General features: G+C 55.1%; 1 protein-coding gene across 1 annotated transcript in view; it reads right to left on the bottom strand.

Moving 5' to 3' along the window:
- The window catches only part of LOC118230233 (afadin-like), a 115,602-nt gene that overhangs the window by 32,581 nt on the left and 66,625 nt on the right, over positions 1 to 16,396 (bottom strand). Inside the window, 7 exon segments of the mRNA XM_035423058.1 lie at positions 5,202 to 5,282; positions 7,167 to 7,270; positions 7,608 to 7,806; positions 9,202 to 9,345; positions 9,625 to 9,890; positions 10,186 to 10,280; positions 12,102 to 12,247. Of these exon segments, the coding sequence (XP_035278949.1) occupies positions 5,202 to 5,282; positions 7,167 to 7,270; positions 7,608 to 7,806; positions 9,202 to 9,345; positions 9,625 to 9,890; positions 10,186 to 10,280; positions 12,102 to 12,247 (1,035 nt within the window).

Genomic DNA, 16,396 nt, shown 5'->3' on the forward strand with positions numbered 1-16,396 from the left:
TGTGGAGGAATGCGAGGTTTTGAAGGCCCCCCTACCCCACCCCCCCGGGCGCGTCTGGTCCCCTTCCCGGCAGGAAGGGCGCAAAGCTGAGAGAAATGTCGGGATAGCGGGCAGCTGCGACGGGTTCTGTCGAAACGCGCGTTCTCTCACTCCCGCTCCGGCGAACGCGGACGAGAGCTGGTGGTGCTCCTGGAGACCCACGCGCATGTGCCCCCCCACCCCCACCCCCCGGCCCCTCAGCGTCCCCCCGCGAGATCGCGGCCCGGCCATGCGGAGCGGTCAGGAAACCTCGCGCGCAGAAATGGGAGCACATCCTTCCATTGTTACAGCGGTGAGCTATGCGTGGAGGCTCTGCTCTGAGCCCAACAAACACCCTCACACTGCAAGCGCACAGTGCAGCTCTGCTTAGCACCACAAAGCCAACGTACGGCACTTCACTCATTAACAGTGTCGTCCCAATATTAACACACCCCCATTTCTCTATATGCTGTAGACAAGTCATTATGCTTCTGTTTAATTGACAAATAAAATACACAGCCAAAGCACAGGGGAATTTACTCCACTGTGGCTCTCTCACTGAGGTAATGAGTTTCTGCTACTTGTTTTTTTTTTGGGGGGGAGGATAATTCTAACTCAATTAAAAGATTCTCATTAAACTACAAAGCTGAATTTGAGTACATATAATTTCTTCATTCTTGTGCCCATAACCCAGAAGCGCTCTCTGCTGCAAACGCAGAGAGGGGCGTGTGGTGTAGCGAGCCCGACTCCCATATTTAGGCTGCGGAGCGCGGGACGGGGGACGTGTGTTTTCGGTAAGGAGGCGTATTGATAAGCCCGGGCGTTTGAAGCTGGGCTTGTTTAGTCTGATTCCGTGTCAGCCCTTCAGTCGGCTCTGAGCTCGTTTATTATCCCTGTGCGGTCTTTCAAGTCAGAGGAACGCAAAGCCGCCGCCTGCCCTGTAATTCAGCTGAAGGAGCTACAGACAGACCCAACGGCCCTGAAGCTGTCGCTGTGTTAGAACCTGGGCAATTTGGCAAAGCAAGTTTGTGTGTGTGTGTGTTCGTGTATGCCTGTGTGTGTGTGTGTGTGTGTGTGTGTTCGTGTGCGCCCGTGTGTGTGTGTGTGTTCGTGTACGCCCGTGTGTGTGTGTGTGTGCGCCTGTGTGTGTGTGTGCGCCTGTGTGTGTGTGTGTGTGTGCGCACGTCTGTGCGTGTGTGTGTCTTCATGTTTGTGTGTGTGTGCGCCTGTGCGTGTCTGTGTGTGTGTGTGTGTGTTCGTGTGCGCCCGTGTGTGTGTGTTCGTGTGCGTCCGTGTGTGTGCATGTGTGCGTGTCTGTGTGTGTGCGCGTGTGTCTTCGTGTGTGCGCCCCTGTGTCCGTTTGCGTGCTAGTGCGTGCGTACGTGTGTATAAGAGATTAAGGAGGCGGACAACGTGTTCAAACTGAATCGGTTGTGCGATACGGATAAAACACAATGTAAACAGCGGGACAAAGAGCACGTTTCTCCTGAAAAGCGACACATCTGCAGAATGAGACACGGCGAGCCCGGGCGGTGTGAGAGCTGAAACAGGGAGAGTAAACTTGGCGGGCGGCTGTGGGAACGAGAGCTCTAGTAAGAGCCCGCAGGACGCTGTGCAGAGCAGGGCTCTCAGGGGAAGCTCAGAACAATGAGAGTCCAGCTGCCCCGCCGGCCAGCGTGGAAGGGCCAGGATTTCCTCTGCTCCTCCACCTGCATGGAAACCTCCGCCTGTTCCTACACCCGCCCGCGAGCTGGCCAGCCCCGCAGGTCCGACTGTGCTACCGCGACAACTGAGCGCATTACCGCAGCACAGCCACAACATCCACGAGTGAGCATACCACCGCAAAGCAACCAGGACTGACCACGTTATCACAGAGCAACCAGAACTGACCACGTTACCACACAGCAGACGCAACAACCAGAAATGACCACACAACTGCATAACAACCTGAACTGAACACACTACCACACAACACCCAGAACTGAACAGGACAGCCACAACAACTGACCACCCTATCACACCAGCGTCCCAGTCAGCATGAGAGCTGGTGCCTCAGCATTTTCACCTTGAGTGCACAATCATCAACCTGGCAGCACAGCTCACACACACACACACGCACACACACACACGCACACACGCACACACACTCTCACGTAGACGCACACACTTTCTGCCTGAGTGATACCAAGGGGAACATTTAGATATATGTCACAGCTGGGGCAGTCAATAATACAGCCTGGATATTCTCCGCTTGCAAACACACACTGGCATAAGTACTACAGGTAGGACAGTGCAAGGATCAGCATCCTCCACAGCGAGACAGACAGGCAGTCAAACAAACAGAGCAGTCAAACAGACAGACAGACAGAGGGACAGTCAGACAGACAGAGACAGACAGTCAAACAGACAGAGGGACAGACAGACAGACAGACAGAGACAGACAGTCAAACAGGCAGGCAGGCAGACAGACAGGCAGGCAGGCAGGCAGGCAGGCAGACAGACAGACAGACAGGCAGGCAGGCAGGCAGACAGACAGACAGACAGACAGAGAGACAGAGAGACAGAAAGACAGACAGACAGACAGACAGAGGGACAGACAGACAGTCAGACAGACAGAGAGACAGACAGAGCAGGTCACACGCGGGAAACACAAAGCACACAAAGGCAGCCGCCCCCAGCACACGAGGTGAAGAGAAGGAACGAGGCGAACGCTCGAGTGCCCTCATCCTGTCTGTCTGCAGCCTCCCCCGCTCCCCCGAACGAGGCGACACTTCCCCCCCCCCAAACCCCCACCCAAACACAAACAAGCGAGCGGCCTTACCGACTCGTCCTTCCGCCCGACCACCGAGAACCACATACTGCCGGCGTGGGCTAGCGCGGCGACCGAGACCGCGCTGTGACCAGCGAATCGCTGACCGGGGAATCGCTGACCGACGCGTGGGAGGAGGAGAGTAATCACAGAGCGGGACGTAAAAAAACAAAAAACAAAAAACAAAAACTAAATCAGAGGCGTCAGGAGAGCAGCGGGCCGCTCTGCGATGCTGACGGAGGGAGACGGGAGGAGTGCGCTCCACGCTACGGGGCTCCGCGCTAGGCCGGCATACGGTGTGGAACGGGGGGGGGAGCGCAGGAAACGCCACATCCAGGCTCTTACGTAACTGGGGGCCGGCCGCGCTACGGTCCTGCTGCTTCTCTCCGAGTTCGGCTAAACTTTCCCAGCTCTTCACAGATATGCACACTGCCCGAGCACAACCTGTCATTACACTCCCCTCTCTCTCTCTCTCTCTCTCTCTCTCTCTCTCTCTCTCGCTCTACCTCCTCCCACCTCCCTCTCCCTCCCTCCCTCCGCTTCCTTCTCGCTCTCGTTCTCTCCTCCCTCCTGCTCTCCCCTCATTGCTCCGCCCACGCCTTTTTTACGCTGCTCTTTCCCTCTGAAAATAGAAATCGTAAAAACGGGGGGGAGACGTGGCCCCCACCTACTTAAACCGGAGGATTTGGCTTTGAAAATGAACGGTTTGTGCTCCCCCCACCACGCCCCCCCCTCCTGCCACCCCCGTCTGCACCTCCGCCCGTCTGGCTTTAGTGGGGCTCCTGGCGTCTCACGCACCCAAACACAAGGAGGGGCTCAGACACGTCCTGAACACGACTGGCTGCAGGTGGTCTACACACACACGCACACGCACACGCACACGCACACACACACACATGCACAGACACACACACACACACGCACACACACATGCACAGACACACACACACACACACACACATGCACAGACACACACACACACATACACAGACACACACACACACACACATGCACAGACACACACATACACACACACACACGCACACACGCACATGCACGCACATGCACATGCACAGACACACACACACACGCACACGCACACGCACACACACACACACACAAATCCCTCCACCCACAGAAACCACATTTGGCTATTCAATGAACCCCACACGCGTGCACACATACACACACACACCTGATGATACACCATTCCATTCAGCATACGACAGGCACGCACCATAACTCACCAACATTCCACACTCCTCACACACACGCGTGCAGAGCAGAAATTCTGCATTCCACACCCCCCCCCCCCCCCCCCTCCCCCGAGGCCCCGAAACACACGCGCTCGCGCGGCGCTGCAAACCTACACAGCTGGCCCCACTCCGCGGGCGCGTGCGTACGCACACACACACACACCATGTTTCCGTGGACAAGGAGGACGTTTACCTGACAGGTGAGGGACAAGACCGACGCCAACCGCCATAGACCTCAGTCTGACAATTTTCTCCACAAAAGAGCACTCTTCAGACTGCTGGGAAAACAATGACTTCATCGCTTTTTCGGGTGTGTAAACACTACTTCTGTCTCTGCTTTGACAGGGGCTCGCCCAGATTTGGGGGGCGGGGGGGGCTCAACCAGGATCAGCGATTTTGCTCAGTACCCATATTTGAACCCCCGTTTGAATGCTTGTGGCTGCGGCAAACGATCGGTCAGCGCGGCGTCGGGGCGACCCTTTCCGAAAGCGGCACCTGCCCGCGAGGACCCCGGCCCCAGAGGAGAGGGGCGTGGGGGGGGCGCAGGGTTGGCCACGCCCAGTTCCTGCCACGCTTTTGCCGCCTTAAACGCGGGGCGACTCGTGGAGCGAGAACGGAACGGAATGTTAATAAGCCTGCTCGGCCTCTCGCCCCCCCCCCCCCCCCCCCCCCCCGTCTGAGAAACGCTTCAGAGAGAGAGGCGCGACTGATCAGAGAATATGTGCGTGAGCGGCGGCAGCGACGCACGGCTCGGGTCCACACACACCCCCACACCACCCCGTCACTCCAACAAACTCCTGCCACAGAGGACCAGTAGAGTACACAGAGCGTGTGCTCATAGTTATGTTAGAGAAAGACAGGCTCATTAAGTACTGGCAGTACTACACAGGCAGCCCTGCTAGACAAGAAACATAGACAGACTTACAGACAAGAATATAAGTAATATAAGTAAAACCTCAATACTTAATGCTTAATACCTTAAAAAACCAAAACTAGTTTTGGTCTTTCCAGAACCTTCCGTGACTCCCTTACTGCCTGTGCTTCCAGGTCACAGGCAGACCAGGGCATAGTAGCGGTTTTTAAAAACGCGGACGTAAAGACAGGAGAGGCGGTCTTACCTTGGCGGCCACGATGCTGAGGCCCATGCCATTGTGCTTCTTCAGCGTGACGGTCACCACTTCCGGTTCCTTCCGCATTGGCTGAGGAGAGAGGAGGCGAGCGCCGTTAGGGAAAGCTGGGCTGGGGATCTCTGCTAGCGCTACCGCTACTGCTGCCGCTGCAGTGATCCAAACTGGGGCTCCTCAGCACTCAATGTTCCCCCACTCTCTTTTTTTTTCTCTCCCTCTCTTCTCGCTCTTCCCCTCGCTCTCTTTCTCGCTCCCACTCTCTCTCTCTAACACCCTCCCTCTCTCCCGCTCTTCTTCTTGCTTTCCCTCTCTCTCTTTCTCTCACACCCTTCCTCTATCTGTCACTCTCTCTCTCCCTCCCTCTATCTCTCGTTCTTGCTCTCTTCCCCCCTTGTCTCTCTCCCTCCCTCCCTCTCTCTCCCTCTCTCCCTCTCTCTCTCTCTCCCACCCTCCCTCTATCTCTCGTTCTTGCTCTCCCCCCCCCTCTCTCGGGGTCGTCTCTCGCCGGGTTGGGGGGGCCGACCGCAGCGAGCGTGGGGGGAATGAGAGCCACATGCGGTGGCCCCAGAGGCCGCTCGGCGGGCCCCGTTTAAAGGGGCCCCGCCCCGCGAGACGGCAGGCCGCCCGTTCCCCCCGGAGAGAGCCGCCGCGTCGCCGAAACTTCCCTCCACCGCGACAACGCAAGCCGGGCGGCACCGAGCCACAGAAAAACAAACGCTCCTCATTTCCCTAGCGACGCCGCACCCCCTGCATCGCTCAGAAGGTTCCGGAGCTCTCTTCCCCCCGGTTGGTGGAATCGAGGGCGCTAAACAGGACTGGGGTGCCAGTTCTCCTGGAGGACACAAATGGGGGGGGGGGGGGGTTTGGGGGAGGGTCTGCACCAAATCCTGCGTGCTTTGGGCCGATGGCCGTGGCCGATTACATCACAGGTGAGATTAGGAGCGAGCAGCGCAGCCTGGGGGAGGATGGCGTCTGTCATCACCCAGCCAGGATGGGAAACCAGTCTGTCTGAATGCCATCTGAGTGACACGAACAAGCCGTGAGAACAAAGGGCGGATTATTCTTAACTTTCAGCCAATCGGTGCCTCCGCTGTTAAAAATGGCACGCGAGCAGCCCTCACCCGAGCAGGTCATTAACGCCCCTGCTGAATCTCCCCTGGGTGGACCTGGTGCCCCCCGCAGGGGATTCTCCAGACACGGGGGGGGGCCGCGGCTCTTAGGGGATTACGCTGCTTCCTTTGAAAGGGCTCGCCCTCAATGACAGCCTGTGTGTGGGGATGATGGAGGGGAGGGGTGTGTTTGGGGAAAAGCCCCGGCGTGGTGACGCCTGTGAGCGCACTCATAATGCCCCCCCCCCTTACCCCCCCGGATCAAAAGGCCCCCCCTCAGCAGACCGCCTCCGGCTCGCCCCCCACTTTTATAAAGCTGAACTGCGCTAACCAGTGGTTAGAGTTGATTCCAGGTCGTGTCATTGCCGCAGGGTTCCGGAATGCACTGGGACCCCCCCCCCGCCACCCCCCGGGGACCAGGCCCGCCGGCTCCGTGCCACGCCAGCCAGACGGCGCTCAAACAGCCCGGGGCCCTCTCGCCCCCTCCCTCAGCCGGCTGCCGAGGAGCCGACGCCCGTCCCGTGTTTGGGCTGGATTAACCGAAACGAAAAACAGCGGCGGGAAGGAGACAATCAGACGGGAAGAGGAGCGGTCCGGGGGGCCTTCTCTGTGATTAGGGGCAAGGGGAGAGGGGTATCATTTACGCCCCGCTCCTGGCACTAACAGCGCGATTGGTGTTGAACACGTGGGGGCTCTGGGGGATTTTGGGGAGGGGGGTGGGAGTAATTACTCTCGCTTACTCCGGTCTCAGGGGGGGAGAAACCTCAGCAGGGCGGAATGCTTTCATGCTAGCGGTCACAGCGCTAGCGTTAGCGCTCGCGGCTGAAGGGCGGGAGGCGGAGCTTACCAGGTCCGCGCTGTCCGCAGAGAAGTGATTGTCGCACTCGGCCCCTTCGAAGTAGACGGTCCAGGTGCCGGGGGAGCGGGGGTGCGGGATCAGCCTGCAGAAGTCTGGGGAGGGGGGGGCAGGGGGGGGCAGAGGGACAGAGAGACAATGAAACAGAGGGACAGAGAAATGGAGGGACAGCTCTCACTCTCAACAGCCTCCACAGACTTGGCTAAACCAGGAGCCCAGTACCTGCGGTCCACACTGTCACAAACGCACTGACGACATGAGCAAAGACCCCCCATCTGTGTGACTCTGAGCACATTCCACAGTCTGAACATCATCAGTGTTGACAAAGGCATTCCATTAAACCCTCAATAGTGCCCACCAGCCCTGCCCTAAGCAGGAACCCTGAAAAGGCTGTGAAAGTGCTGTGAAAGGTTGGCGGGTTCGCGGACGCACTTCTCTGGCAGAGCGGGTCCAGGAACTCCTGGAAGCCGTTGGGGATGTTGCGCACCACGTCGCAGGAGTAGCCGTCCTCGGGCAGCAGGAAGGGCAGCTGCAGGTCGGGGTCCTCCTCCAGCTGCACCTCCCGCCCGTCGCTGCGCGCCAGCTCGTCCGCCGTGTTCTCCGCCACCGCCACCACGTGGTCGATCAGCTCCTGAGGGGAGGGAGGGAGAGAGAGAGAGTGTGAGAGAGGGAGAGAGACAGAGGGGAGAGAGAGAGACAGAGAGAGGGAGGGAGGGAGAGAGAGAGAGTGTGAGAGAGGGAGAGAGACAGAGGGGAGAGAGAGAGAGACAGAGAGAGGGGGGGGGGAGAGAGTGAAAGTGTGAGAGAGGGAGAGAGACAGAGGGGAGAGAGACAGAGACAGAGAGAGGGAAGGAGGGGGGGAGGGGGAGAGAGTGAAAGTGTGAGAGAGGGAGAGAGACAGAGATGTGCGTTTAGAAAAAAATTGTCTATGCTTTCAATACAAGGTCATTTTAGTGCCAAAAAAGCTCCATTTCAATTGAACTGAATTGAATGAGAGAGAGAGAGAGAGAAAGAGAAGTGTGTGAGAGGGGAAGACGGGATGTGGTCGGACCGCAGGAGAGAGAGGAGACGGGGTCAGGCCTGTAGGAGGCGGAGGAGGTGACCGGGTCAGTTCGAGGGGACCGCTGTTTTCGCTCGGCCTCAGCCAGACTCCTGTCAGCGGTTTCCCCCCCCCCCTCTCTGCCCCCGTCAGGGTTCCGGCCAATCAGCCCTTTCGCTTTCGGGACTCACAGGTCGGGAGCGGGATGAGCCAATCTCAGCCCACGGCTGCGGAACTAGGGCGGGGCTCCGCTGCGGAGAAGAGGGCGTTTCCCCTGTCCTCAGGAGAGTGACGGGGAGTTCACCGCTGGGTCACCATGCCCGCCCCCTCCCCGCGCAGTGCGCGTGGCGCACCCGGGCGGCGGTGTGGTGTAATGGCTAAGGAGCTGGTCTGGTAACCGAAAGCTCGCAGGTTCGATTCCCGGGTAGGACACTGCCGTAGTACCCTTGAGCAAGGTACTAAAACCAGCATTGCTCCAGTATAAACATCCAGCTGTATAAATGGATGCAATGTAAATGCTATGTAGGTGTCTCTGGATAAGAGCGTCTGCTAAATGCCTGTAGTGTAATGCCCCCAGGTCGTATGAGCGACTGCCAATGGGCTCCAGTGAGAAAAGAGGGTGTTAAAAGCACCCCAGCACCCCTGCCTGAGGCAACTCTGCACACCCACTGACTTCTGCCAAAGATGCCACTTCTTTCAACAGTTATGCACTGCCAATGTTTCATGGTTCAGTGACTAGTAAAGTTAAAACTCCATGTGACCGAATCTTGACTAATGGAAGGAAAAACTGGTTCTACTTCCCTGTAAAGATTGAGCAGATGAATGTTTTTTTATGATTCAACAATATCCTTCTTTGTACTTAAACCCTTTGGCACCATTTCCAATTCAATAAACAAAAAACAGGAAATAAAATCTGTTGTGAATGAGGAAATGTAGTGAAATCCCCGCAGTGTAAGTGGGGCGGTGAAGGGACAGTGTGGGACTCACGGGGGGAATGTATGGCTCATCGGGGGCACAGTGGTAGTTGGCCATCAGTGCGTGGAGCTGCAGGGAGTTGAGCTTGAAGCAGGTGTTGTTGATGTTCGGGACGTCCTGCATCGAGTACTTGTCCATGGTCAGCAGCGTCGTCGCCTGGAAGAGACCAATCAGGACCGCTCGGGTGTAAGACTGTAAACTACGGACATTCTTAACTTGGTTGAACAGGGAAACTGAAATACACAAACACACACAAATGGGCACACGCACGCACACAGCAGCGGTCACACACACACACTCTCACACTCACTCACTCACACACACACACACACACACACACACACACATACATAGCAGCGGTCACACACACACACACACACACACACGCATACATAGCAGCGGTCACACACACACACACGCACACCCCTCCCTCACCTGCACGATGCGGCTCAGATGGCAGTCGGCGGCCAGCTCCAGGCCCTGCTTCTCGGCCCAGGCCTCGATGTGGCTGAGCTGCTGGCGCAGGATGGCCCCCCAGTAGTGCGAGCACAGGCCCGAGTCCGGCTCCGTCACCAGCTTGTTGAACAGCCACATGTTGATGAAGTGGAAGAGCTGCGAGAACAGCTGGATGGTGAGGGCGGCGTTGACCCGGCAACGGCGCAGCAGGGACATGGCGCCGGTGAGCGTGTGCAGCACGTCGTCTGAGGGGACGGGACGGGGAGGGAGACGGTTACTCAGAGGGACAGAGTGTACAGAGTCACATTTACAGGAGAATAGATCACATGGAATGATGTTTTTTCACTTTCAAATTAATGCATTGCGTGCGTAGCTTCTATCAAACTGTCGGGTGGGTGCACCATCAGTAATACAGCAGGTTGTAGTAAATGCAGGCTCCCACTAGGGGGCTTCAAAGATATTAGATATGTCCATCAAGGCACAGTGAGATGCAGGCGATGGAATGGCTCAGATCAGTACAGTGTCACAGGCTCAGATTACCTATTTTGGGGCGCTGGGGGTTCTGCTCGTCCGGGTCCTCCAGGAAGGCGGGCATGTAGTTATTCAGGTCAGACTGCAGGCAGTGAACCAGGTACCTGCACAGGCACAGATCACGTGATTGCCTACGGGGCCCCGCAGGTGCATGAACACACAAGCGCTCATACGCACACAGAAATACACACACGCACACACACACTCACACAGAAATACACACACGCACACACACACTCACACAGAAATACACACACGCACACACACACTCACACAGAAATACACACACTCACACACACACTCACACAGAAATACACACACGCACACACACACTCACACAGAAATACACACACTCACACACACACTCACACAGAAATACACACAGAAATACACACGCACACAGAAATACACACACTCACACAGAAATACACACAGAAATACACACTCACAAAGACAGACGGACAGAAACACACACACGCACACACGCAAATGGGCACCCCACACACAAACACACACACACACACAAGCACGCACACAACGCAGACAGACAGACACACACACACACGCACACACACAACGCAGACAGACACACACACACTTACGCACGCACACAACGCAGACAGACAGACACACACACATGCACAAGGGGCACACTTTATTTCCCCCATACAGCAGGCGCCCTGCTTCCTGGAATCCAGCATTAAACGCAGGGGGTCGGGACCGAGCACCTCCGCAGCCACACGGCGGAAATGAAACGGTTTTTGTTTCAGCGCGCCGTTTCCGTGCCCATGAGGTGGGGGGGGGGGGTTAGGGGGGGGGGGGGGGGGGGTTAGGGTCCCCGGAGATGTTAAACTGGCTGTGTTTTCATAGGGGTGTTTCCAGTGTTTTCCACCCACGCGCTCCCTCCTCTATACTTCCAATCCTCAACCTCCGGAATAAAAGCCAATTCCAGAACATTCCACACATTCAGTCACAGCCCCCCTGCCCTTCTCACGCCACACAATGGCTCCAGAAACTTCAAAAGCAAAGCAGCTAAACCGACTTCAAGGAAACTCTTACGCGGCTATAACGCATAGTTTACTTTTGTTAAAAAATAAATAAATAAAAAATTTGAAGTCTAAAAACAAACGAGATAAAGTGCATACTTCATCAACACATATGTCTGTGTGGTGCGTTCACAAGCACGAGCGATTTGCGAAATAAAAGCTGTCTGAGCGCGACAGACAACTGTTGAAATCCGGGGGCGGAGTAAAGCCAATGTGTCGGGCGCGATGGGAACGAAATCCGACACCAAAATCTGATTCCAAGAAATAAGATGTTTACAGCTTGGCTTTACTCACACATTCATTCATTTCCGTTTATAGTAAAAGGCTTTCTTAACCAAGCCAAGACAGAAAGTTAAAACCGGTCTCGTTCTTTATGTCTGCACTGATTACGAATATTTGATATTTTTTACGAATGAAGCCCACTGTGGTACACTATATGGCCAAAAGTCTGTGAACTGTTGGGGAAGCACAGAATCGTCTAGAACGCGATTGAATGCTCTTGCATTAAGATTTGCTTTCACTGGAACTACGGGGCCTAGCCCAAACCATGAAGAATAGCCCCAGACCAAGGGGTGACCAGACACTTTTGATCATATAGAGCAGACCTGGGTCAAATATGTATTTGTTTTGGATTCAAACACTTTTCTACACTTCACGGATCTTGTCTGGTGTATTGGAACCAATGAAATACTCTCAAAAAGCACAAACCCCGCCTTCTGGTCAGATTAGCAGGCTCAATTACGCCAGGCAAGATCAATGGAGCACAGAAAAATACTTGAATCCAAAGCAAATACGTATTTGACCCAGGTCTGATATAGAGCGCAGTGTGCTGTTTCGGGGAGAAGCAGAGGACGGGAGGGGGTAGGGGGGGGGACCCACTTGAAGGCCAGCTGCACCAGGTGAGCCTGCACGTCCTGGGCGTCCAGCGTGATGCGGCTCAGGTCCCGGTCCTGCTTGATGAAGTTGAGCAGCTCGGAGGCGTTGGCCATCCAGAAGGCCAGGGCCCCAGCGATGTTCTTCTGCTTCTGCAAGAGAGCGCAGGCACAGGAGAGAGCGGGGTCAGAGAGGGAGGGAGGGAGAGAGAGGGGAGAGAGGGAGAGAGAGAGAGAGAGGGGGGAGAGAGGGAGAGAGAGAGAGAGAGAGAGAGAGAGGGGAGAGAGGGAGAGAGAGAGAGAGAGAGGGGAGAGAGGGAGAGGGGGAGAGAGAGAGAGAGAGAGGGAGAGAGAGAGAGGGGAGAGCGAGAGAGAGACAGAGAGACAGAGGGGAGAGAATAGGGTCAGTGAAAGAAAGAGGAGAGGGAGGGAGAGAGGGAGCGAAAGGGAGGTAGAGAGAGAGCGGGGAGAGAGGGAGAGGGAGTGAGGGGGGAGAGTAGGGTCAGTGAGAGAGAGAGAGAGAGAGAGAGAGAGGGAAAGAGTGCCAGGGGCAGAGAGAGGGAGAGGCAGAGAGAGAAAAAGAGTGTTAGAAATAAAGCAATAAAGATAGATATGTAGAGAGAGGGAAAGAGTGTGAGAGATAGAGATGGAGATAAAGCATTAAAGATAGGTATGTAGAGGGGGGGACAGAGCCATAGGGACTCACAGCCAGCAGCAGCAGCACTCCAGGGATAGACTCGCGCACCCCCCCGTTCACCCCTTCCCTTCCCTTCCCTTCCCACCCCCAGCCCCCCTCCAACCAGACACGGCCCCCCGGCCACGCCCCCCTCCCGGCAGGCCGACCGTCACACCTGTGTGGGCGGGGTCAGCGGGGCAGCGCGGAGCGGGCTAGCCAGGGCAGGGCGCTAACGCGAAACACCGACCCGCGGGAGGGACGGCCTCCGTTTGAGAGGAAACAGGGCCTCCGACTGACCCCGAAGCCCACGGCATTAAAAAGCCCGCTCAGCAGAGCCAGCCCCCAGACTCCGCAGCTACAGGTCCACAGCAGGCCACTCTGGCTTCTAAAGCACTGACATGCAGGTCATTAGTAGGGCATGCGCCGCTCCAGGTCAGCCTGTCTGCTGGAATTCAACCCCGGTCTGATTCGACTTTTTCCAAGAGCCAGTTCCAAAAAAAAACCTGGCTGAGAATGAGCTCAATTGTGATTATGGGGGGTGGGGACGGAGGGGGGGGCTTCTGGAGGGGAGCAGTGTCTGGTTGTCACGGTGTTAATATTTCCCCCAATGCAACAACGAGGAAAGAACGGATTCACACGTTCCCGCTTTTGTTTTTCCCTTCTCCAAGCCGAGCCGTGTGCAATCCGTGCCGGTCTATCCCCGCAAGGACAACACCCCCCTTCGGCCACAGAACGCATCCAAAAAGAACAAAATCAACCACAGACACAATTAAAGAAAAACCAAAACTGTAAATACACAAAAAAATAAAAAAATAAATGAATAAAACCATTAAGTAAATTAAGAAAGCAAAGTAACTCGGGGTTGTCTCTCATCCACACACTGAAGTGCAGTAAGCGTAAGTCACATGGGATGCCATAATTAAATGCTGCGACAATTAGAGAGGGTTTTTTTGTTGGTTTGGCTTTAGTTTAGTATCGCATGGTCCAAAGTTGCTGAATGAGGGTTATGAACATTTTGTTGAAAGTCCAGCTGTTTGAGGAAGGGGTTGTGTGGTTTGGTTTTGGTTTTGGTTTTTGGTTTCGGTTATGGAAAGGAAGCATGGAAAAACGAAGCAAAGCTGACTGAGCCGGGGGGGAAAGGGTGTTTCCCGGCAGCGCGCGGGTCCTACCTGGTCACCTTCCGCAGTCTCCTGCAGAAACGGGGTCAGAGAAACAACATCCGACAGGACAGAGAGAGAGACTGTCAACAGCCACAGCATGGACAGGGATTCACAGGCATGTAAAAACACACATCAAACACACAACGGGGACCCGCCCGGCTCCTCCCCCATCCACCCTCCCACCCCCCCACGACGGACGTGTGACATCGGGCCAAACGACACGCCGAACTACAACTGGCGATGGGAGAGTGATGCCTCACCAACCAACCAGCAAAAGCGGGTGGAGCCAACTCGTGTTACCAGTGACAGACACTGACTTGAACCAATCACAGGGTTCTGCTGTGGGGAGCAGAGCTCGTGAATGGTTTGCAGCCTGCCAAGTCGGTGACTGACAACACCAATAAGCTCCGCCCATTGCAGGGTTAACGAAGGCTCACTCTCCCATTGCTACCTATAGCTGGCTCAGGGTCACATGACAGGAAGAGACAGGTGGGAGGCCTAATGGGCAGTGTCAGGTATTGTGTTTTTAATGTGCGCCGAGGCAGAGTAAAAATTGATTGTTTGTGGCCATCATGCCGGAGGCGAGGCCGTATGATGCTCGGAGGCCACAGCCAGGGGGCGCCTTCCCACATTTTAGCACCTCCGTTAGCTACCCGTTTAGCACATCTGTTAGCTACCCGTTTAGCACCTCCGTTAGCTACCCGTTTAGCACCTCCGTTAGCTACCCGTTTAGCACCTCCGTTAGCTACCCGTTTAGCATCTCCGCTAGCTACCCGTTTAGCACCTCCGTTAGCTACCCGTTTAGCACCTCCGTTAGCTACCCGTTTAGCATCTCCGTTAGCTACCCGTTTAGCACCTCCGTTAGCTACCCGTTTAGCACCTCCGTTAGCTACCCGTTTAGCATCTCCGTTAGCTACCCGTTTAGCACCTCCGTTAGCTACCCGTTTAGCATCTCCGTTAGCTACCCGTTTAGCACATCTGTTAGCTACCCGTTTAGCATCTCCGTTAGCTACCCGTTTAGCACATCCGTTAGCTACCCATTTAGCATCTCTGTTAGCTACCCGTTTAGCATCTCCGTTAGCTACCCGTTTAGCACCTCCGTTAGCTACCCGATGACATAAAAAGAACAGGTTTTGGGAAAAGTGAAGAACGTGAATTGTATCCAATCGGCACCTGAAAGCAGTTTACAAAAACCGCATTTATGCAAACGGTCACCTGTCCCAGATTTCATCAATTCAATATTCACAGCCCAAAACGCGATATGCTAGACAACAAGGGCTTAGGGCTGAGATTTCCAAATCAGTTGGCATTAAATCCACCTTTAAACGGATTTTAGGACTTTAATCTGGATTTTGTGGAGACACGTTCAGCACAGGGCTTAATTCAGGGCGGCAGCACACTACACGGGGGATTTTCAGCCAACCTGGCGGACAGTGAAGACAGATGATCAAATTATTATTTTATTTTTTTATACACACGCCGAATATGGAACTGCCGGAAGAGATGTATCCGAACGAGGCCAAGGACCCCTACTGACCGCCAATGTGTGCCAAATACGCAAACTCATATCTGGGGGGGCGGTGGATAAAACGCAGGTAAAACTCATATCGCTTGATCTCACCGTGTTGTTCTGTATTTCTGTGCTCTGTATGTTGTTTCACTGTGCATCGCCCGACAGATAAAACGAGACAGGACAAGACCATCTGCCACATCAACAGACAGTTAATGAATAGTCCACGGACGGGGCGGATTTTTGGGAGGAGGGTGCAAAGCTCGCCGGCGGCGCAGTTAACACCGCGCGTCACGTGATGCCGCTCGACAGGACGCATAAAGGAGAGCGGTGGCGTGTTCTTTCACGGCTCGAGCGCTGGGGACGCGCTGGAGACGCGGAAGCGCAGTCACGCTCACGCTAAAATAAAAAAAGAGTTAGCGCCGGCGTCTGCGCATAAGGGCGGCCTGCCGCGGCATGTGCTAACGAACACGCGTGCCGGTGGGAGGCCCAATTTAGCTCAGTCGATACCGCGGGTTCAGATCACAGCTGGCAAAGGGAGACGGTGCGCGGCGCTCGGATTGACAGCCTAGTTATGTGGAGTGGCAGTGGGGGGTGGTGCACACGAATGAGCGATGTCTATGGTACCTAGCACAGGGCAAATGGACAGGGGCCAAACAGGTTTACACAAATGAGCGATGTCTATGGTACCTAGCACAGTCTAAATGGACAGGTGCCAAACAGGAGTACACAAATGAGCGATGTCTATGGTACCTAGCACAGTCTAAATGGACAGATGACAAACAGGTATACACAAATAAGCGATGTCTATGGTACCTAGCACAGTCTAAATGGACATGTAACAAGTACAGAACCTCAAGAGGGTCGAACAGAAACTCAACAGGAGTCATGAGAAGGTCACTTAGGAGAGGAGCAGAGAAACAAACTACTTAGCAGGAGTTTGGATATTATTACAG

Source organism: Anguilla anguilla, chromosome 6 (genome assembly GCF_013347855.1).
Source record: "Anguilla anguilla isolate fAngAng1 chromosome 6, fAngAng1.pri, whole genome shotgun sequence".
NCBI classification, from domain to species: Eukaryota; Metazoa; Chordata; class Actinopteri; order Anguilliformes; family Anguillidae; genus Anguilla; species Anguilla anguilla.